General features: G+C 44.5%; 1 protein-coding gene across 1 annotated transcript in view; it reads left to right on the top strand.

The window, feature by feature from the left end:
- Nucleotides 1–19,127, top strand: part of LOC133082907 (glycogenin-2-like) — a 37,269-nt gene extending 18,142 nt beyond the window's left edge. Inside the window, exons 7-10 of the mRNA XM_061179580.1 lie at nucleotides 331–525; nucleotides 10,781–10,885; nucleotides 12,041–12,145; nucleotides 15,405–19,127. Of these exons, the coding sequence (XP_061035563.1) occupies nucleotides 331–525; nucleotides 10,781–10,885; nucleotides 12,041–12,145; nucleotides 15,405–15,566 (567 nt within the window). The 3' untranslated portion in view covers nucleotides 15,567–19,127. The remainder of the gene's footprint in view (nucleotides 1–330; nucleotides 526–10,780; nucleotides 10,886–12,040; nucleotides 12,146–15,404) is intronic.
- Nucleotides 19,128–24,328: the final 5,201 nt, after the last annotated feature.

Raw genomic sequence — 24,328 nt, 5'->3', positions numbered from 1 at the left:
GAGAACTAAAGCTTTCTCTGACTGGGGGACACGAGTGATTAGGGGTTTATTCAGATTCTTGATAGGAAGTTGCTGTTCTTTTCTGCAAAGCAGTATGCTAGGTACTGGGTTGGATATGAAGGAAAATAAGCCAAAGTCAGGTGGTTCTAAGGAGTAAAACGTGGAGAACAGTCTAGGGACCCTGTGCCTTGGGGTCCTTCCCACCTGGAGCAGTAATGTGAACGCGGATGTTGGCGCTGGGGACCACTGGCCACACGGGAGGGGATGGGCAGCGGGAGATTGGCAAAGATGTCAGGAGGACCTTGCTAAGTGTGAATACCTTTTCTGCAGGCTCACCTCGGGGGCGCTGGGGTGCCTTGTTCAAGTTCAGTGCCCCCTGCTGAGGGGTCGTGTGCAAATGCTGTGCCCCGCTCCGGGGAGCCCAGTACCAGTTGGGCGGAGGGGCCCCGCCAGCCTTGGCCTGAGAGGACCGTGGTGGTGGTGGAGGAGACCCCCACTTCGCCTGACGCATGCCCTGCGGAAGATGTAAGTACGTGCTCTTCGAACCGGTGCGATGGGGACACAGACGCTGGTTCCCCTGCGAGATGAAGCAGAGAGGATGCTCCCCGGGGTCCCGGGGAGGGGCGGGAGGGGACGGGAGGAACCTGTCTTCAGTTTGCTCTATGGTATCAGGGCCTCCTGAGTGTCTTTAGAGAAAATGGCAACATTGCACGTCACGGTAAAGCCAATGACAGCCGCGTCCTAATCCCTGGAACCTGGAAATGCTGCCTTATATGGAAACGGGGTCTTTGCAGGCGGGATTGAGTTAAGGACCTCGATGTGGGGACGTGGTCCTGGATTATCCGGGGGGGACACAGTGTCGTCACAAGGGTTCTCCTAAGAGGCAGGCGAAAGGAAGCTTGATGAGATGGGATAGAAGCAGACGTGAGACGGGGAGCAATGGGAAGATGCTGATCTGCTGGCTTTGAAGATGTACAGGAGCCAAGAGACACAGGTGCCTCTATGAGCTGGAAAAGGCCAAGAAATGGGTCGTTGGCTAGAACCTCCAGAAGGAACTCAGCCTTGCCGAGGACACCTGCCCAGTGCGACCCAGCGTGGACTTCTGACCTTCAGAACTGTTAACGTCATCAGTCTGCATTGGTTTTTTTTGTTTTGTTTTTTACACTTCTTGAAGGTTGATTCTTTGCCAGGTGCAGTCCTAAGCACTGCATAGTATACTGTTCCTATTAAAAAGCACAAGAGCACTATTCTTGTGTCCATTTTTTAAAACTAATTTTTTTTAGAGTAGAGTTGCTTTACAACGTTGTGTGAGTTTCTGCTGTACAGCTAAGCGAATCAACTCTACGTATACATCTATCCCCTCTTTTTTGGATTCCCTTCCCATTTAGGTCACCACAGAGCGTTGAGTAGAGTTCCCTGTGCTATACAGCAGGTTCTCATTAGTTATCTATTTTATATATAGTAGTGTATGTATGTCCATCCCAATCTCCCAATTTATCCCACCCCGCCTTCCCTCCCCCCCACCCCGGTAACCATAAGTTTGTTCTCTACATCTGTGTCTCCGTTTCTGCTTAGCACATAAGTTCATCTGTATCATTTTTCTAGATTCCACATAGAAGCAATATTATACGATATTTGATTTTCTTTTTCTGACTTATTTCACTCTGTATGACAGGCTCTAGGTCCATCCATGTCTCTGCAAATGGCACTATTTCGTTCTTTTTTATGCCTGAGTAATATTCCATTGTGTATATGTACCACATCTTTTTTTTTTTTTATTTTTTTTTATTTTTTGGCTGTGTTGGGTCTTCGTTTCTGTGCGAGGGCTTTCTCTAGTTGCGGCGAGCGGGGGCCACTCTTCATCGCGGTGCGCGGGCCTCTCACTGTCGCGGCCTCTCTTGTTGCGGAGCACAGGCTCCAGACGCGCAGGCTCAGTATTTGTGGCTCACGGGCCCAGTTGCTCCGTGGCATGTGGGATCTTCCCAGACCAGGGCTCGAACCCGTGTCCCCTGCATTGGCAGGCAGATTCTCAACCACTGCGCCACCAGGGAAGTCCCACATCTTCTTTATCCATTCCTCTGTTGATGGACATTTAGGTTGCTTCCACTTCCTGGCTACTGTAAACAGTGCTGCAGAGAACATAGGGGTGCGTGTGTCTTTTCTAATTATGGTTCTCTCCGGGTTTATGCCCAGGAGTGGGCTTGCTGGGTCATACGGTAGCTCTACTGTTAGTTTCTTGAGGAACCTCCATCCTGTTCTCCACAGTGGCTGTACCAGTTGACATTCCTGCCAACAGTGTAGGAGGGTTTCCTGTTCGCCACGTGCTCGCCAGCATTTATTGTTTGTACATTTTTTGATGATGGCATTGTTTTAAGCCACCTAGTTTGTGGTCCTCTGTCACGGCAGCCACAGAAAACTAATAACGCGAAGAACAGATGTTCAGTCTCCTCCAGATATGAGTGGCGTCCCCAGATTTCCAGGTTCAAAGGGCAGTGCTTTCATCCTCCTCCAGGCCACCTGCCAGCAACGCACCTTTGCGTCCTGAGAGGTTGCAGTTAAACCCCCAGCTTGAAGAGGACTTGGGTAGAGTCATGTGGACCCATTTGGTCATTTCTAGTGAGGCTGGATCCGCAGAAATTCTACCCGCAGAGACGAAAAACAAAAGCGCACTTTGTTTGCAAAACAATGAGGCTAAATCAGGCTGCTGTTTATCCATCCCCGATTTCTGGGAAATAGGTGGGATGAGTGTCTGGCGGTTAAGGAGATCCCATTTTAAATCCTCACATTCAAAGCCATTTTACGTCCCTTCATTGCTCACAATTAACGTGAGTTCATTGCTGGGGATGGGTTTGGGGCCTGGATGGAAGGGAAGTTGTCCTTTTATGGGTATTTCGAATAGCTTTGGGAGAGCTGTTTCTTGATGATTATAAACAGTTGATGGTTAAATTTTAGCAAACGTTTCTGTGGAAGGCACCCTACACTTTACTATAATGTGGAATCAATTATGTCCAGGCAACTTCCATGCATTAATAATTTTTGAGGGCTTCCCTGGTGGCGCAGTGGTTGAGAATCTGCCTGCCAATGTAGGGGACACGGGTTCGAGCCCTGGTCTGGGAGGATCCCACATGCCGCGGAGCAACTGGGACCGTGTGCCACAACTACTGAGCCTGCGCGTCTGGAGCCTGTGCTCCGCAACAAGAGAGGCCGCGATAGTGAGAGGCCCGCGCACCGCGATGAAGAGTGGCCCCCGCTCGCCGCAACTAGAGAAAGCCCTCGCACAGAAACGAAGACCCAACACAGCCAAAAATACATAAAGAAATAAATAAATTACAACAACAAAAAAACCCAAAAACAAACAAACAAATAATAATTTTTGAGCTGCGATTTCATAGCCATCCAAACCAATTGAAAAAGCTCTAGGTTTGGACTGTGGAAGTGGTGGAAAGTGAGCTTTTCCTAGTTGTTTTATTCCTTCTCCTGTACCCCAGGGCCCCATTGCCTGGCTCTGGCCCCAGGAAGTGCCTTCTGCGAGTTAAATAAAGAGCGTCTGCTGCTTCCAGGAATGTGAACAGTCTTGTCGATTAAGCTCTTACCTTACGTGGAGAAGCGGCTCCCTGTTATGCCAGCAGGAGCCGTGCCTGTGATGGGACTTTTTAAAATAGAAGTAGAGTTGATTTACAGTATTGTGTTAGTCTCAGGTGTCCGACAGAGTGCGTCAGTTACTTTTTTCAGATTGTATTCCAGTATCAGTTATTACAAGATATTGAGTCTAATGCCCTGTGCTATACAGTAGGTCCTTTGTGCCCGGATTTTTGAGAAGAGTCCGCATTCCCATTAGATGTTTGACACTTAGACTCTGTGGAGTATCTCTCAGAAAACTCTTTCCAACTGTGATGGTTAATTTTAGGGGTCAAGTTGACCAGAGAAAGGGCTGCCCAGATGGGTGGTGAAACACATTGTTTCAGGGTGTGTTTCTGGAAGAGATTAGCATTTAAGAAAGTCTCTATTGATTGACTCTCTTATGTTGAGCCTGTGTCTCTAAAAGTGAGAAGGTCATTGCCCCTCTATAAGGGAGGGGTGCTTCTTTGCAGTGTGTGGGTGTATATTTCATTATTTCACACTCCCAGGCCATCTTTGCAATTAATTATGCAGCATTGCTGCCACCTACCGGCCATCCATTGAATGATTCACTCTGGGTTCTTTATTTTGGGGATTTGGAACCAGTCCAGAAAAACCAAAAAGGTTATTTTCATAAATTCCTGTAACTGCGGAAGAGCTGGGTGTCTGGATCTGGGATCCTTATTCCAAATAGCAGCCTTTGTATGTATAGTCATGGCAGTGTCGAGGAGTAGGTCTCTGCTTTCAAAAGTTGAATATCTCATTTATTTCCCATATAAAGGCATGTGTTAGATAAATATTTTTGCAATTTGTTATCTTCTCAGCCAAGTGTCCTATCCTACAGCCTCTTGGGTTGGGAAATGCAGTTAGTGGAAAGATTAGGGATGCCTTTCCTTTTTTTTTTGAAGTTATTGGTTGTTTTTGCTATGGTTAATTTCTAAATGGTATCCTTGGATGAAAAGAAGTACCTAGTATAGACCAATGTGCTAATGTTTTCTATATGCGTAGTGGGTTTTGTTTACCTTTTAGGAAATCTGTCTCTAAATCAGGGTCATAAAGCTAATCACCTCTGATGTCTTACGGATTTTTTATTCTTTTTACTTTTTACATTAAAGTATATAATTGATCTGGAATTGATGTTACGTGATGAATGAGTTTGGGGTCCACATACATCGCTGTTATGTGTGGATCTATAATGAACTCAGCATGGTTTGCAGTCAAAACTATTACATCTCCACTGCTTTGTCATGTCTTCTTGGCCATCAGTCAGATACTCACACATTAGGTGGATCTATTTTTGGAGTCTCTAATCCTTTGGGTGTTTTTTTTTCCCCCCTTGGGAAATGGTATATATGTATATTTTTAAAACTGAAGTATAGTTGATTTACAATGTTGTGTTGGTTTCAGGTGTACAACAAAGTGATTCAGTCATATATATATATATATATATATATATATATATATATATATATACTTTTTCAGCTTCATTTCCATTATAGGTTATTATAAGATAATGAATATAGCTTCCTGTGCTAAACAATAGGTCCTTGTTTATCTATTTTATATATAGTAATGTGTGTCTGCTAATCCCAAACTCTTAATTTATTCCCACCCCTTCCCCTTTGGTAACCATACGTTTGTTTTCTATGTCTGTGAGTCTATTTCTGTTTTGTAAATAAGTTCATTTGTACCCTTTTTTTTAGATTCTGCATATAAGTGATATCATATGGTATTTGTCTTTCTCTGTCTGACTTACTTCACTCAGTATGACAATCTCTAGTTGCATCCATGTTGCTGCAAATGGCGTTATTTCATTCTTTTTTATGGCTGAGTAATATTCCATTGTATATATATGTACCACGTCTTATATATGTATACGTCTTCTTTATCCATTCAACTGTCGATGAACAGTTAGGCTGCTTCCATGTCTTGTGAATAGTGCTGCTGTGAACACGGGGGTGCATGTGTCTTTTCAGATTAGAGTTTTCATCTTTTCCGGATACATGCCCAGGAGTGGAATTGCTGGATCATATGGTAACTCTGTTTTTAGTTTTTTAAGGAATCTCCATCCTCTTCTCCGTAGTGGCTGCACCAATTTACATTCCCACCAAGGGTATGGAATTCTTACTTGGCAATTACCTTACAATGGCACTCGGAAGACTTTTCAAAATCTTCTGACTTCCATTATTTCCCTAAGAATTCATCTTCCAGTCTTACGTTTATACATTTGAAGGTCATACGTCTTTTTGGTCTGGCTGCTTTTAACATCTTTCTCTTAGGCTCTGGTTTTTATCATAATGACATATATTATCATTTGAATTTACCCTATTTGGGTTTGTAGCACTTCTTGAAACTGTATTCCTTCAGCCCATTCTTTCTGTCTCTGTCTCTCTCCTCCTCCCACTTCCCTATCCTTCTGTGATTCCAGTGACATCTACAGTAGGAATTTCATCACATCCCATGTATCTGTGACACACTTCTCCCATCTGTCTTCCCATGCTTCCGTCTACTGGCGTGTTTTCCAGGTAACCAGTCTTCTCTTTGGCTGTGTCTAATCAGCGGTTAAACCCACATCCTGCACACTTTATTTCAATTATCGTGTTTTTAGTCCACATAAACGCCAAATGTTTACTAGGGGGTTTTCAGTACTCCCTTGAAACTCTCCAACTTGTCCCATCATTTAAAGTATTTTCCACATTCCGTTACAGTCTATGTGCCATCCATCATACATCTGCATTTCATGTGGATCTGATTTTGTGCTTTGATTTTGTTTTCTCTTGATTTTCACTCCTTTGGTCTTGTCTCGCTGCATGCCGGTTAATTTTTGATTGACTGCAAGACATTGTGTATGGAAAAATGTCAGGGATCCTCTGAGGCTCTGAATCATAGTATCATCCAGAGAGCATTTCTTATGTGTTGTTTTTCTTTTTTCAGCAGGAAGTTTTCATAGAGATGGTTTGCCCACATGCTATTAGAGGTTGAGTTGGAGTGAAATTGGGTTTTGGTGTTTGTGAGGGTTGGTCTTTTTCTGGTTCTCTTTTCAGTGGAGTCCTAAATGAAAGCTTGTGTTTAGAGTGTCCCTCTTGGATACCTCATTATTTATGGGCTCCTCTGGGGTATAGCCTTTCAGTTGCCTTGAGGGGAAATAAAAGAAATATATATATATATATATATATATATATATATGTATGTGTATATATATATATATATTTTTTTTTTTTTGGTCTAGAATTTTAAGTTGCTTTTGGCAGGGGGTTTACTGGGAAACAAGTAGCTTCACCCATTGATGCAAGTGGAAAAATCCCTCTTTGGTTCTTGAATAGATTTGTATATTTACATTTTTTAGTTTTCGCCACCTCTTGCAGTCATAACTTTCACAAGATGATAGCCCACGATGCAAAGGAGTGTGTCTTCATTATTTGTTCTAGATTTATCTGCCCAGGCTGTGTATGTGAGCATTCTGTATCTATCTGTTGGCGATCCATTCCCTGCACAGTCTGGCTTTACGATGTTCTCTTTCCGCTTTCATCTTTCTGGGCTAAGAGTCATTTGATTCTCAAGCTACTTTCCATCCTTCAGCTGCGCTGTCTTCTTTGACCTAAGAATCCTCTGAATGGTTTCCAATCTGAGAGTCTCTCTTTTCAAGGTGACCCAAGCTTCCAGCAGCTAGTTAGGGGTATGGATCAGTGAAATACTGATACTCTAAGGAGAAAAATAAATGCCATTTGCAAAAGTCACATTTTACATAGGTGTGTTCATAAGCCTGCCAACCATTGGCTGAAAGGTTGGCATTGCACCATCATATTATCGAATTCTTGTCTTTGAATTCTCTCCTGGCTTTCTGCACATGTGAAGAAAGACGTCCCTATTTGTGGCTAGGAAGAATAAGGGGAATATTTATTATTACTGTTTCAGTTTATATTTTAGTTGTTAACGTTCATTGTTTTTTTTTTTTCTCTTTTTTTTATTGAAGTATAGTTGATTTACAATGTTGTGTTAGTTTCAAGTGTACAGCAATTAAACATATATATGTACATATATATATTCTTTTTCATATTCTTTTCCATTATAGCTTATTACAAGATATTGAATATACTTCCCTGTGCTATACAGTAAATCCTTGCTGTTTACCTATTTTATATATAGTAGTTTGCGTCTATGTCTAGGGGTCTTGTTCAGAAGTTTGTATCTACGTCTAGGGGTCTTGTTCAGAAATGTTAGCATGAGTTGACATAACTTCTTTTCCTGCTTAAATTTGTAAGAGTCTAACACATCTGCAGAAGACAAACGGAAAAGTTGTATTATTAGTTCATCCTTTCTTATCAAACAAATAATCCTGAGTTAAATCTCTTCCAAGGAAGGATAAAATTTCATGATGGCCCACGTGGAATTTATTTATGTGTTCTTTCTTGAGAGAAATTAAGCTGACAGAATTGACATTTTCCCTAATCCGGTTCAACTAATCTCTCTGAGATTACTCAAATCTTTTGGCACTTAACCGTTTGCCAGGCTAACTGCTTCGTTTGTCCGTTACATCAAATGTCTGTGCTGTGTATGACTAAAGAACTTGAGTTTCAGAGACAGTAAGTAATTTATCCAGTTTGTTTTTTTAATGGGTGTTAGGATTCAAACTAGAAAATTCCACTACCCAACCCTGATTGGATAAGGAAATTATTTATTTTTATGGTATTTATTATTTGTAGATAGTGCAATTATCCCGTTCGTCATTTTTTTCTCCCTAAAGGTTGTTTTGGTGTTTTGTACACCAGGGAGACTTAGGATGCATTAATGACGTGGATCGAATAGGGCTCGTAGAGGGCTTGGTGGTCAGAGAGGTGTGAATTCAAATCCCCCCTCTCTCACTTGCTACGTCTGGCATGTTTAACAAGTATCTCTGTCTGAAAGTTCAACTTTTCCTCAGTAAGAGAAGGGATCAAACTCTCTACGTCATAGGGTTGTTGTGAAGAGTAAGAGGAATAATGCATAACAAGTTTATGGTATAATTTAGGAACCAGTGTTGAACACTTAATAAAAAGGAGCTGTTTGTATCCTGGCCTTTCATGTTTTGGATAAAGTTATCATTTTATTTTCTACTGTAATTATTAGAACTTAATTTTATTTTTGGCTTTCACGTACATAATCAAGATCAGGAAGAATGAGCCCATATTTTTTGTTTTTATTTTTTTTTTAATATTTCATTGAAGCACAGTTGATTTCCAGAGTTGTGTTAATTTCTGCTGTACAGCCAAGTGATTGTTATACATGTATCTATTCTTTTTCATATTCTTTTCCATGATGGTTTATCACAAGATATTGAATATAGTTCCCTGGGCTCTACAGTAGGACCTTGTCATTTATCCATCCTATATATAACAGTTTGCATCTCCTGATCAATCCCTCCCCCCGAACCTTGGCAACCACCAGTCTGTTCTCTATGTCTGTGAGTCTGTTTCTGTTTTGTAGATAAGTTCATTTGTGTCATATTGTAGATTCCACATATAAGCGATATCATATGGTATTTGTCTTTCTCTGTCTGACTTACTTCACTTAGTATGATCATCTCTAGGTCCATCCGTGTTGCTGCAAATGGCATGATTTTGTTCTTTTTTATGAGCCCATATTTTAATTTGCACTTTCAAGTTGACGAGATAGAAAAAGCAAAATTAAAAAGCAACTTTATGAATACAGTGTTATCTTATACATTAAAAAAATTTGTACTGAATTTCACCAAAAATGTACTTTTGTGCACTTTTTACTGCCAACTTACTTCAGTTTCCTAATGTCCTCCTTTACCTCTGCCTCAGGGCATTTGCACGTGCGTGCTGTCCTGCTTTTCTCACCATTGTCTCTTTCTCACCACATCTCCTGCTCATCTTTCAAATTTCGTTCCAGATGTTACTCCTTCAGGAGTCCTTACCCCTCCTGACGAGGTCAGTCTGACCTTGATAAACCTGCCCTTGATTCTCTCTCATTTTCCTTTGCAGAATTTGACAGGATTGTCATCTTATAGTTGTTATTTGTGGAACGTTCATCTCTCTCCTTAGACAGTAAGCTGCATGAGGGTGGCCCACTCTTTGGTCTTCCTACTTCACTCTCTCTGAATATCCTTTGGATGCATACATAGGTGCCTCAGTTAATACAGGGATGACCTGCCCTTTCTCCAAAACGGGAAAGCTGGTACCAGAGATTTGGGAGCCAGGAGTATGAGTTGCCAGCCTCCACGTCAGGTCAACTCACTCAAAATCTCTGGGGCAGTGGCTGGAGAATCTGCCTTCCCAGGATGAAGACTTGTTCAGTTCTGTCTGACCGCCACAGTCGGGTCAGCCCAGCCCATGACACGATTCCTGCCGTGTGTTTGCCGTGAGGATGGGCAGGTGTGTCCACGTTCTCTTCTCTGTGGCCGACACTCATTAGTTACATTGCTGGAGCCTTTGGACTTGAATGGGCTCCAACCTGGGGGCACGGCCTTGGCCCCCGACCCTGAATTCATCAGGGTGGGCTAGCTACTGTAATAAATAGCCCCCCAAATACATACAAGTGTATTTCTGGTGTATGTCACACTCAGCCGAGGTGGTCAAGATGTGCTGTGCTCCGTGCCGTCTTCCAGGGATCCAGGATTCCTCCCCTTGGCCTCCTCCATCACCATCTAAGGAAGCCCTTGTCCACGGTGGCTCCTTAAGAAAGGATTAGGGTCCCATGAGGAAGCCATCCATCGCCTGTAATGCATTAAGTTGTGTCCTGTGCATCTGGGATGATCTTTGCTACGTACCACCCTTGGGAGAGCCGAGAAAATAGTCGCGCAAATGGTTTTCCGTAGGGTTTCGTTTTCCGGTGGAATTCCGGCTGAAATTGGAAGAGTTTGTCTGCGGAGGGACATTGCTCTTCACCTGACCTGTGGGGACAGAGGGTAGGAAACGTGTCCCCCACCTCAGCACCCAGTCTGGGGGGGACTCACGTCACATCTCCTCAACGCCGTGGGTGAGAATTCATCACGTGGTCCTGCTTAGATGCGAGGAGCCCAAGACGAAGCAGCAGACACAGGCATTGGCGAGCTCCTCTGAGCCATATTTGCCATATTTGGAGGCAGAAAAGCATCAATTGGGTGTTTGTAGTTACTTGCACGAAGGGTTGTCCTAACTTGGCGTTTGCTCTTTTTTTTTAGATGATAGGTTGGCCGGAAATGGAGACTTCCGCTGGAGTGATGTGTGACCCGTTGTCACCACCCTCCGCCCAATTCGCAGACTTCACAGAGACCCAAACCAGCTCGGTATAACTCACTTCTGTTTCTTTCTTCTTCTTTTTTTTTTTTTCTGTACCGCACAGCATGTGAGATCCTAGTTCCCCGACTAGGGATCGAATCCACGCCCCCTGCCTTGGAAGTTCAGGGTCTTAACCACTGGACCTCCAGGGAATTCCCTACTTCTACTTCTTAAACATGGCCGTGTCTCTGCATTGCCTGTCCATCGACCACCAAAGGAGATGCCCCATGGGCTTCTTTGCCATCCCGTGACCTTTCTAAATGGTTTTTCCATTGTGATGAGTCTCTTTATTTTCCAGGTGGATAGGAGACCTGGTTGTCTATTCAGACTTTTTTTCCCTCCTCCATCACTGAGTTTTGTGTTGGTCCTTTGGTCATTCTCTTATATCTTGCTTTAGGAAGACTCAGAAAAGAAAAAGATGCAACATCAAAATGGTCTATATGTCTTCCTTAATTTTTGTTAAGTTTTCGGGACAACTTAGCACCCGTGTTTCACATCACTATTCAAGGATTATGGCTTTCCCTTTTTTTTTTCCCCCTAAATTTACCCGCATGAATCTGGGCTTTTGTTCCCAAGCATCCTCAGAAGATTAAACCCCGACAGACTCTTAATCTCGCTGACAGACCATCTTAGTCAAATGCTTCCGTAGACCTTTGGTCTAAACTAATTGTATCCCTCTCTGAAAAGTTTTTTTTTTGTTGTTTTAAAACTTTTACTGGAGTAGAGTTGATTTACAATGTTGTGTTAGTTTCAGCTGTACAGCAAAGCGAATCAGTTATACATATACATAGATCCGCTCTTTTTTAGAGTCTTTTCCCATATAGGTCATTACAGAGTATTGAGTAGAGTTCCCTGTGCTCTACGGTAGGTCCTTATTAGTTATCTAGTTTATATATAGCAGTGTGTATGTGTCAATCCCAGTCTCCTAATTTGAAAAGTTAACCTTTACATCGCATGACAAATGTCAGCATCTCATCTTGTGCAAGAAAAAGCTGGGGAAAAGTTCAGAGTGGCAAAGCACACTAGATGGCTTATTTATTTAGCACAACCCATTCGTTTGGTCTTATTTTCCCAGGAAAAAGAGTTCTCTGTCATTTTGGTTAAGACTGCGGTCCTGTGAAGCCCCCTGCAGACTAACGATGGAACGGTTATGTTTCTAGCAGCCCGTGGAGAGCGCGGAAGGTGGCCCATCTGAGGAAGCCTTGGAGCCAAGCCGGGAGCTCCCTGTGGATGTCACCAAGGACCCCAGTCTCCAGGATGCTTTGGAGGTGGTGTCCTCATTGTTTGCCTTGTCCAGCTCTTCTGATGGATGCTGTGCGCTAACTCAGGGGCCGGCTGTGTACACGCGCTGGCGTTACCCCCATTTCCAGCCTCGCTTGTGGAGAGAAGAGTCTGCCTGCTTCTCCTGCTGCCTCAGACCCGTTTGTCTTCTCTCTGGCGTTTGCCCGCGGTGGTCGGTCCACCCTCTTTCCTGTCCTCTGCTCTGATAATCACGCCCGTTCTCTCTTCAAAAGCTGTTCTGCAAAAGTTAATTGAAGTTATGGGGCTGTGCTGTGTTTTCCTGCAAAGTGAGCTTGGAAGTTCATGCACGTTGTCTAAAAAGACGAACATAAAAGCTGGGAAATTTGGTGGTGGTGGGGGGATCCTTTCGATCCAAATTGAGCATGCGTTGATTTCTTCTTGAAGAAGGAAATGAAAGATGCTTTCTTCCTGACTCTTCCTCTTACAGATGTTCTGGTCTTAAACTTCAGGCTCTGCGATGATGCTTTTAATGAAGGCTCATTTCTCTCTAACCATGATCTAATAACACCCTTTGGTCTTTTAGAGCAAATACAGCTCTAGAGCTGAGTGTTGAGTGTAGGATGAAAATTCGTATTGATTTTTTGTATTGTGTTTTTGTCTGTTGAGGCTGCCGTAACAAAAACACCATAGTCTGGGTGGCTTATGAATAATAAGAAATGTATTTCTAGCGGTTCTGGAGGCTGGACCTTGGTGTCTGGTGAGAGCCCACTTCCTGGCTCACAGAGGGTGTCTTGTTGCTGGTTCCTCACATGGAGGAAGGGGTGAGGGAGCTCTCTGGGGTCTCTCTTTTTTTGAATTTATTTTTTAATTGAAATATAGTTGATTTACAATGTTGTGTTAGTTTCAGGTGTACAGCAAAGTGATTATATATATATATTTTTTTTCTCTTTTTTTAAGGTTCTTTTCCATTATAGGTTATTATAAGATAGTGAGTAGAGTTCCCTGTGCTATACAGTAGGTCCTTGTTGTTTATCTATTTTATATATAATAGTATGTATCTGTTAATCCTAAACTCCTAATTTATCTCTCCTCTGGAGTCTCTTTTATAAGGGCACTAATCCCATCAAGGGGCTCCACCCTTATGACCTCATCACCTCCCAAAGACCCCTCCTCCTAACACCATCACCTTGGGGGTTAGGATTTAATATATGAGTTTGAGGGGGGACACAAATATTCAGTTTACAGGAGCATATATTTGGAATATGGTCTAGGATATACTAGATATTGTAGTTTGCTGGATGCTTTGACCAGAATTTACCCTTGGAGAAAATGGGAACACTTTTTCTCCCTCTTACTTTGTCAGCCTAGCAAATGCCAGCCTCAGTATCATGAACGTATGTCTGGCGCTGTTGGTGAAGGTTTCTTCTTAAACTCTACTTTTGTTTTTTACATGGAAGTACAGTTGATTTACAGTGTTGTATTGTGTGTGGAATGGGAGTCCCTTCACCAGTTCAGCCTATGCATAATGATTCTGAGGCTCCTGGAATTGGACGTAGAGTTATGGGTGGGTAGCATGCTATGGGTGGGAGGGATGTGGGGCAGACCTCCCTCTGACAGCTCAGCTGTGCGGTAGGTTTGGGACTGTGGGTGAGTCCACATCCTTCTCTGAACACCCCCACGAGATGGAGACAAGGGTGCCCACCTTGTAGAGCTGGCGGGGGATTAGACCGGAGGGTGGTCTGGAGGAAACCCTGGTTAGTGCCTGGCTCATAAAGATAAAAACTCTGGTCCCACCACCGGGGCTGCAGCCCAGCGGCTCCCAGTGACGGTGCCAAGAGCATTCCCGCCTTCTGGGGTGATGCACACACCTGGGAGGGCATCCCGGTGAGGCTGGCATCGTGAGCACCCAAGAAACAGGGGCTCAGTTTCCCGTTTATCCGCTCAACTGGGGCGCTTTGATGTTCTCCTGCTAAGCGTGTTTCTGCTGTACACGGGAGGACCCTCGTTTGGTATTTGGTGTCGTTCCGTGTTTCATAAAATCAAGGGAGTATGTTGTTTTCTCAGATGCTCGTCTCCTCTTGTTACCAAGGAAGATGCGATCGCCACGCTGCTTTCTGCTGAGAACTAGAGCGGGGACCTGTGTCCCGTTCTTTCCAGAAAGTTTTCATTCCCGGGAACTCACGGAGCCCCAGTCCAAGCGCTCTTAGCGGGGAGACATGCTGAGCTATCCTGGAAAAGATCTTGCTTTCACTCTTGCAGTTTTTTTGACCAACACGTTGGCGATGTTTCAATAAAATGTGCGGGGATGAGTGTAGAAGGCAGAACCTTATATGTAAAAACTCTTCGAAAGCATCGTGGCAGATAAACAGTGGAGAAAGCGCTGCATGCCTAGGGGGTAGAAGCCGTAGCATAGCTCTCTGGTGTCCAGTACTGTCCTCCCCCCGCCCCCCCTTTTGCTGATCTATTTGATTGCCAACCAAAAGTCAGGTGTGTATGTGTGTGTGTGTGTACACATTTGCATATTTATAAGTTTCCTCATACGTATCCTTTAAGAAGATGGAAACCCTGCCATGGCAAGAAAAAAAACCGTTTTAAATTAGTATTGAAATGGTCTTGCCAGACTGTCCAAAACGTCATACGCTTTATTTACACAATATGAACCTTTTCTTCGTTTCGCGTAGTTTGGTTACACACAGGGATACAGAACGTTTTTGTTTTTTTTTTTTTTAACTTTTTATTTGATTTTGGAGTATAGTTGATTAACAATGTTGTGATAGTTTCAGGTATACGGCACACTGATTCAGTTATACATAGATAGGGATCTATTCTTTTTTCAAATTCTTTTCCCATTTAGGTTGTGACATAATATTGAGTAGAGTTCCCTGTGCTCTACAGTAGGTCCTTGTTGGTTATCCATTTTAATGATAGCAGATACAGAACCTTTTTTTAGTGGGTGGAAAGATGAAGATGATCATACAAGTGTGTGTGAAAGGGTTTAGTGGCTAGACATTAAAACAAGTCTTAGGAACAAGTGGACACAAGTACAGTGACAAAGTATAAAATTTCAAAAAAGTCAGGCCAACAAAGCATCTTCTTGTAAGAAGGTTATATTAAATTCAGCGTGTGGTTTGTTCAAAAGCAAAGTGGAAACTGTCAGCCTCTCCCTGAGACGTGGTGAGGTTTGTCTGTGGAACCGATGGCTCTGCCAGGTGGATGCCCGGGCTGGCTTTCACTCTCTGACGACGGGTTTTCTAACACCATCTCCTGTGGGCTTGTCTTCCCTAGGTGGACCTGGCCATCTCCGTCTCCGAGATTTCCATCGAAGAAAAGGTCAAGGCACTGAGTCCTGAGGAGGAACGGAGGAAGTGGGAGGAGGGATGCATCGATTACCTGGGGAAGGATGCGTTTGTCCGGATTCAGGAGAAGCTGGACCGCTTCCTGCAGTGATGGTGCCATTGCGTTGGGTGGTCCTGTTCCATGAACATCTCGAGTCCTTTCCGAGGGAAAGACTCTTCAACGATGTGCCTCTCTTTATGGTTGACCAGCTTGAGTGCCTCATGTCAGTCACGTGGTCCATCCAAAACCCAGCTCAAAAGGCCTGTGTTACCCCAGCTACCCATGCCTCCTGGGGGTTCCCCAGGAGGTTGCATCTCCTTTACACCTTGTCAGCAAAAGGGAACGGGAATAACCTTCTGGTCAACCCTGGGTCTCTGGTCTTGCTTGAAGGAGCTCAGGATTCCGTCCTGGACAGGTGCTGCCGTGTCCATCCTACGTAGGGTTAGATGTCATTGCAGAGCTTCTGGCATTGCACAGCTTATAACACGAGGAGCGGTATTGAGTGCCCTGGGAACCTTCATTGAGTGCCCTGGGAACCTTCATTGAGTGCCCTGGGACTTTGCAGAATGAAAAGTCCTTTCCGTGAAGACTAAGCAAACGTTCAGATGTCTTGAGTGTGACTCCAGTGTGGACGTTTCCGAGCATGGCTGAGAAGCACCACAGCTGTGGTTCCTCTTCGGCAAAAATACCCAAGAGGACTTCCAAGTGCATTGACAGATGCCCCATGGAGATGTGTCAGAGATATTTGGAAGGAAGATTCCAGCTGGCTTGGGAGAGGTGACCTCTTCCGAACTAGTTGACCTACTGGTGTAGAAGAACCAAGGGTTTACACTGAGGGGTGTCTGGTGGCCATGCGCTCACGGCAACTGCATCTGGTTGAGGCTGTTTGTTCCGAGGCAAACCCGTGTGCGGTCCAGGACACCGGGCTGCCCTTCGCTGGGTCACGCTACCTCACTTCACAGTATGGACTTACTGTGCTCTCCAAGCCATGTCAGCTCAGTTCTTTCGGGACAGTTCTCTGTTAGATGACACTAGACACTTTATTCCATGAGAAAGCCTCACCTCCAGAAGCATCTGGAAATGAATGCCGTATGTTGGAGCTTCTCCCAGGGTCATTTGTTGGTTGCCACCATAGGGTAATTAAAGCTGGATGTCAGTCGCTATACTGAAGAGAAGGAAATGCAGTTTTTAAATGTTTGAATGGTTTATCACACGTGTGCAATTGGAAATCATGAGTTCATTAGACACAGGTTTGGAAGAAGCTTGAGAGGGTTGTGTTCAAGTCCATCTGAGATCTGGGTGGACTTCCGGGGTTCGTTGCGGCATTCACTTGTGTGAGGTGTGAGCTATGGAGGGGTGGTTTCTTTTTATCTATGGGTGAATGATCGGTAGTCTTGGTTGGTTTCACACAGATGATGCTTCAGGGGCTGCTTGGAAATAGCCATAGGGACGTAGTCCTTGGGTGGGTTGGATGGGGTGGTCACCAACCATTAGAGTTATCCCATAACTTCGTGTTGGGGAAAGAACGTCTGTGCTCTGTGCCATAGTGTTGGGCTAGAAGAAACGGAAGGCTGAGTCTGGCATCCGTGAGAGGAGGATTCCAGAAGATGAACATCGAATCCGGTCCAGCTTCTCCAGAGAAGAGGATTCTCCAGTGCCTATGGTCGATTGCTCAGTGGCTTAAAGTGTACGCTTAAAATGGACTTCCGTTGTGCATTCTAGGGTCTGTCCTCACGTTTGGACAAAGGCTAGCACCCTGCAATTAAAATTTTAAGACAGCAATGGGGTCTCCTGATGTGTGTTGGGGTGTGTTCTGAGCCATTGGAATAACACAGGAATGTGACGCCTTCGTTCTGCCATAAATTTAAATAACCAAATGGGTTTTTTCAGAATTGATGGTAGCAGTAAAATGAGTAGAACTGTTCACTTCCTACCCTCGGAAATCTCATAAGTTCTCTCTAGGCATGCTGCCCACTTTCCTAGCATTGACTTCTCAATTTCACCCATCCATTCTTTCACCCATCCATCCATCCACCTATCCATCATCCATCCATCCATCATCTATCCATCCTTTCGTCCATCCATCCATCCTTTCATCCACCCATCCATCCATCATCCATCTACCCACCCATCACATGGTTTTTTGAGTTCTCTCCAAATGGCAGACACTCTGACGTGCTAAATCAATACATGAGAACATACAAGAGCCTATAAGAACATTTTAACGACTTCTAAATAATATCCATCCAAGAGGTATAATACGATGTTGTTTCCTGAAGAATGCCAATGCCAGAATCCATGCTGTGTAATGTCAGGACTGCAGAATTACATAAGTTGAATCCTTGAGAAATGTGATTTGACCTATACTATCACTAATATTTTGGTACATAGGAGTTTTTAAAAAAAAACACACATTTAATTGTTCTAGAAATATTATCCAATTATTTTGGGGCAGGATGAAATGGCAGGTGAAGAAAAAGCATTTCCAGGTGTATTGACCTGGCCAGCTGGATTAAGGTGTGTAGATTTACAGGAACACAGCAAGTATTTTTGTTATTCAAAGTCACTTGGTCAAATCCTGGTGCTTGAATGCACATGAGTTATCCTAAAGCTAACGAGTTTTGGTGTGGAAATGCAAACAACTTGAACTAAAATGGGGTTTTTTTTAGCCACCACACCTGAATTAGGAAAAGTAGACCATTCTCCTTCCCGATTTCATAGATCTCTGCCCTTTAGAGTACCATGCCATTTTTACCTTAGTGCCTTAAGGTAATGTCTTATATACCACTAATGTCATATACCAACTCTTTCTATCATCCTAAGAAACAAAATTGGAATATTTTTTCGGGATTTTTTTTTTTGAAATTTATTTATTTTATACAGCAGGTTCTTATTAGTTATCTGTTTTATACACATCAGTGTGTACATGTCAATCCCAATCTCCCAATTCATCACACCACCATCACCCACCCCCCGCTTTCCCCCCTTGGTGTCCGTACGTTTGTTCTCTACGTCTGTGTCTCTATTTCTGCCCTGCAAACCGGTTCATCTGTACCATTTTTCTAGGTTCCACATATATGCGTTAATATACGATATTTGTTTTTCTCTTTCTGACTTACTTCACTCTGTATGACAGTCTCTAGACAGCACCGATTGTTAACCAAGATAATGAGCAGAGAGAATCAGCAAGTTTAATATAATAATCAATTTGTATGATTTAAAAAGGGGAAAAAATGGGAAGGAAATCGCAAGAAGAGGTGACATACGTATGCATATAACTGCTTCACTTTGCTGTACAACAGAAACTGACACAACATTGTAAATCAACCATATGCCAATTAAATTTTTTTTAAAGTTAAAAACCTAGCACTGGACTGTTGCCAGAACAAACCGCTAATGGGGGAGAGAAAGATGGGACTTGACGTCACGTAGACACACAGCTTGGGGATGGGGACAGACATTGAGAACGGAACAGGATGTGCTAGTGTACAGCGCGGCGATGAAAGCTCACGATACTGTATTACGTACTCGAAAGTCGCTAAGAGAGTAGATCTTAAAAGCTCTCATCACCAAAAAGAAAGGGCAACTATGTGACCTGGTGGAGGTGTTAGCTCATGCTTGGTGGTGACCGTTTGGCAAGATTTATAAACATATGAAATCAGGACTTCCCTGGTGGTCCAGTGGTGAAGACCCTGAGCTTCCAATGCAGGGGGCGCAGGTTGGATCCCTGGTCAGGGAACTAGGATCCCACATGCCATGCAGTGTGGCCTAATAATAAATGGATCACAGAATTTCAAAAATAAATACATGAAATCATTACGTTGCAACCTTCAACTTACACCATGTTTGCATGTCAATGATAATAAAGCTGGGGAAGAAAGAAAAATCACATGCATTGGTCTCTGGTGGGTCCCCCACCATGTTTGGGCTTGACACCCCCAGTTTGCATGATACATGCACGGATTTCCGGGTGGGGTTAGTTAACTCTGCCAGCTTGTTGCTGCTTGTCATGCGAAATAATTTTTCTGGAAGGCCACTCCTTGGTATCAACAAAAGGCACAAAAATATTTCTCTGGCCAAGTGCTTTGTAGGAAATGTTGAAAGACATGCCCTTTTAGAGCAGTTTCTCAAGGACTTTTTTTACCCCCTGCCTTTTCCTGTAAGTTCTTGGAATGAGTCCTTTACTAAGTCATCCAAGAACTATTTTTCGATTATTTACTGTTCAAGGAACCAGGAACCTCTACAAGAGATTTGTAAAAATATAACCATGGCAGTTTGGGAAAAGACAGTAGGAAAACAAGTTGGGAAGAAATCCTTGTACTGCTTCCTTTTCAAAGCAGTCTGCTCTGATAGGTGTCCTTCAAAGAGACAGAAGAAGAGAGACACAGAGGAGAAGCCCCGTGAAGACAGAGGCAGAGACGGGAGGGATGCGGCCACAAGCCCAGGGACGCCTGGAGCCCCCAGAAGCTGGAAGAGGCGGGAAGGACCCTCCCCTGGAGCCGCAGCACTTTCCAAGTAGACAGGAATGGGACCTTATTTGGAAAGAAGGTCTCTGCAGATGTGATGAAGTGAAGGGTCTGAGACGAGGTCCTCCTGGATGAGGGTGGCCCTACATCCAATGACAGGGTTCTTATAAGACACAGAAGAGGAGAGACACAGACACAGAGGAGAAGCCCCGTGAAGACAGAGGCAGAGACGGGAGGGATGTGGCCACAAGCCGAGGGACGCCTGGAGCCCCCAGAAGCTGGAAGAGGCAGGAAGGACCCTCCCCTGGAGCCTCTGGAGGGAGTGCAGCCCCGGGACACCTTGACCTCAGACGTCTGGTCTCCAGGATGGGGGAGGATGGACTTCTGGTGTTTTAAGCCTCTGGTTTGTGGTCATTTATTACAACCACCCCAGGAAACTAATACACACACTCTCTGTCAGCCTGTCTAGATCTTAGCTCTTCATCAAGACTGTGTCCTCCTCCAGAAAAGCTTTTATAGACCTTCCAGGTTTCAGTAGTGGGCCAAGACCAGTATAGAAAGCGCCCAGTATTGGGGACCAGATGTGTACCAAGCATTTGATGTCCCTGATTATTTCATCTTCCAATACCCTGGGCATGGGCACCTACTATTTCCCGTAAATGAAGGCAAGGGTTTGACCAAGTGCAAAGGCAATGCCTTAGAGAAAGGATGGTCTTTTCAACAAATGATGCTGAGACCACTGGATATTCATAGGCAAAATGATACAGCTTGATAGAGAACTCTTAGAACGCTTGGGTGGGTCTTCTTGAGCTGCCATAACAAAGCACCCCAGACCAGGTCCCTCAAACAATAGACATTTATTTCCCCCAGTCCTGGAGGCTGGAAGTCCGAGATCCAGGTGTGGGTAGGGTTGGTTCCTCCTGAGTTGTCTCTGTTGGGCGTGTAGATGACCGTCTTCTCCCTGTGTCCTCACAAGCAAAATTGAGGAAATCTGAGCAAGATTGATGGATTGCATCCATGCCCATATTCTGGTTCCCATACTGTATTACTAGAGCTGTATGGTTGAGGGGAAACAGGTAAAGGGCACATAGAAGCTCTGGTGTTATTTCCTACAACTGCAAGGGTACACAGAAGCTCTGGTGTTATTTCCTACAACTGCACGTGAATCTATAATTATCTCAATGTAAGAAAGTTTATAAAAAGAAAATTGACAGCTGTATACGTCTCATGCTATAGTGGCATCAACTGAACTTGAGTTTCAGTGATGAACCCAAAGACATCACGATGAAGAAACAGAACTAGGAATTTGCACCCAAGACTGCTTGCTTCCAAACTCATATTTTTAACCACCCTGGAAAAAAAAAAAAACCCAATGGATGAGGGTTCTGATTTCTCCATATTCTCACCAATACTTGTCATTTTTTTTTTTTTATTCTAACCATCCAAATGGGCATGAAGTGGTATCTCACTGTGGTTCTGATTTGTATTTCTCTAATAAGTAATGATGTTGAGCATCTTTTCATGTGCTTATTGGCCATTCCTGTCATCTTTAGTAAAGTATCTGTTGACATCTTTTGCCCATTTATTAGATCATTTGTCTTATTTTAAAAAAATTTTTATTGGAGTATAGTTGATTTACAATGTTGTGTTAGTTTCAGGTGTACAGCAAAGTGAATCAGTTATGCATACACATATATCCACTCTTTTTTTTTCTTTTTTTTATTTGCCTTATTATTGAGCTGCATTCGTTTGCGAATATTTTCTACCAGTCTGCAGTGTATCTTTTCATTTTCTTAATGAGTGCTTTGAAATTTGATAAACTGTAATTCCACGCCCCCCCCCCCCCCCAGATCAGGCTTTTGCTCTCTTATCTAGAAAATTCCTTCCTAACCTAAGAGGACAAAGATCTTCTCCTAAGTTTTCTTTGGAAACGTTTGTCGATTTGTCTCTTCTGTGTGGGTCTCTGGTGGATTTTGAGCTCATTTCTGTGCCTGGTGTGATAAGGAGCTAAATTTGTCCTTTCGCATATTTTGAAAATCCAGTTGTGTCAACACTGCCTGCTGAATCCTCCACTGCGTGTTTTAATAGGCTGATGTTCGGGACCAGCCAAAGGTTTGTTATCCTCTCTGTGAAATTTCCCTAGTTTGGATATTTGAGTGGGTTCCCCAGACCCCGCAGAGCATACACGCCTGCAAAGCTTTCATTTAGAGGTATTGATGGGGAAAAAAAGTACAACCTAAAAGGTGAGAATTATGCTTTATTCAGCGGACTTTGTGAGGACTGAAGCCCTGGACACGGGCTCTCAGATCGCTCTGAGGGACCGTTCCCAAGAGGTCCGGGAGGAGCCTGGATAGAGAGGAGATTAAAAAAAAAATACCAAAAAATCCCAGGTAGCTGAACATGAAAAGATGACTGCTAATTAAAGAAAACCAGACATCTCAAGTGAGTGAATGTAGCGCTTTTCTGTGTATGGGGAGATGCAAGAGTCTGGGCTCCCTGAAATCATTCCTCTGATGTGCACCTCAAGTCTCTAAGGCCAGGATCCTGTTGCTCTCCACTGTGAATCCCCACCTTCGGGGGCCGCTGCAGAGGCTGAGGACTGCAACATCCTTTGTTTCCTGAGAAGGCAGGTGACATTCTTTGCCCCCAGAGGCAGAGGAGAGGGGGCAGGAAGAGAAACGTGCGAGCAGGCCAGTAACGGGGGGTCAGAATCAGCCCGTGCAAAGCGCCCCACTGCCCTGCCCGTGGACGGGGCAGCAAGGGCTCTGAAAGCAAGTGAGGTTTCCGAGGGGCTCAGGCCGACCTTGGGGGAGCGGGGACGGGGGGGGGGGGGGGGGGCCGACCAGTCATGCCTCCGCGGTCACCTGTTTACAACGGCCTGCCTAACCGGTTAGGCCAGTTGTAAAGGTGCAAAGTCTAAGTAAAGAAACAGGCCCTGGGGGCGCTCGGGAGACTTGCGAACGTTTAACCAGATCATCATAAATCGCTCTGCTCGCAAAGACCAGGCTCACAGGCACCCTGGAGACAAAGACCGAGTTTGTTCGATTCGGGGGTCCGTCACCTCTGTCCCGCGAGCCCTGCGGCCCCCCAGCTTACTACATCCCTGGGGCTCAGGGCTGATTCCTTGCACTTGGGGTCTGCGGTTAGCACCCTTCTCCTGGGGTCTTTCCCCACTTCCCACCTGCTGAGAAAATGCTCGTGTTTTTCTCAGAATCACTTTGGTAACACGTTACCATGGAAACACACAAAGATAGCTGCATAGGGACTTCCCTGGCGGTCCAGTGGTTAAGACTCTGCGCTTCCACTGCAGGGGTCGCGGGTTCGATCCCTGGTCGGGCAACTAAGATCCCACACGCCTCGAAGCGCCGCCCCACCCAAAAAAGCTGCATAATGCTGACCGTGTTCCATGAGAGGAAAGAGGTTTGACTCAAAATGGAATATAACTCACAAGGAGCGTATCAGAAAGTTCTAAAGGATGGAAGAAAAATAAAGCCCCAAAGAAGGTTTTCTGCACACATTTAAAATGTTAAAAAAATAGAATGTTCAACAAAGCCAGCTGGAACCTCTAAATTGGAAGCACACCCGTTTGCATCACTGGTTTTAGAGGTGGGATGAAAGTTTGGGCTTTTTAAACAAGAAAACAGAGAGAAGAAGGGCGTCAAAGTCTATTTATTCTGTACTTTTCTTTTTCTTTCCTACATGTTCTCTGGCTGGGGAATGCGGGGAGTTTTGAAAACAAGGAGAAAACATGTTTCATTCTTGTCTCTAGTTGCTCCCAATCGCCAGGGGAGTGTGAGCGCTTTAAAAGGCTATCAAGCAGGTGACTTTCCCCTAACAGAGGTGTGGAGCGCTGGGAGGTCTCAGGTCAGGGCTGAGGAATTCTGGCTGGAGATGAACTTTAACCTCAAGCCTGTCACCCTTCCTACTGTCACCTGATCTGGTGGGTTTCCTTCCGTCCCCAGAAGTGCGGGGAATGAGTCTTTCCCTGGATGGCTGGGAAAGGAGAGGGTCTTTGTCCCATAAAAGTCTAGGAAGAGACGAGAAATGACTAGAGGTCGTACAAAGCTGCCTGTGTTGGGCATCGGAATGCCCCCAGGGTGTGGTCAGCAGGGACCGCCCCATCCAGGCAGGAAGGGTGGGTTCCTCAGGGACCAGGCATTCCGGGGCTCAAGGCTGCAGAGCTACAGGGCAACTGGAGAATATTCATCCCGAGATCAGGTGCAGAGTCAAGCTGAACAGGGACATACAAGGTACACTGTCCTAACATCACTCTCCCCGCAGGAGCTGGGCACCCAGGGCAGATGCATTTGGGGCGTGTGCTAGTTTCCTCTTACGGACATAACAAATCACCACGGCTTAGTGGCCCTGAAACAGCACAGAATCATGATCTTAACGGTTCCAGATGTC

The sequence above is a fragment of the Eubalaena glacialis genome, chromosome Y (genome assembly GCF_028564815.1).
Source record: "Eubalaena glacialis isolate mEubGla1 chromosome Y, mEubGla1.1.hap2.+ XY, whole genome shotgun sequence".
NCBI classification, from domain to species: Eukaryota; Metazoa; Chordata; class Mammalia; order Artiodactyla; family Balaenidae; genus Eubalaena; species Eubalaena glacialis.
This window is presented reverse-complemented; position numbering and strand designations above follow the sequence as displayed.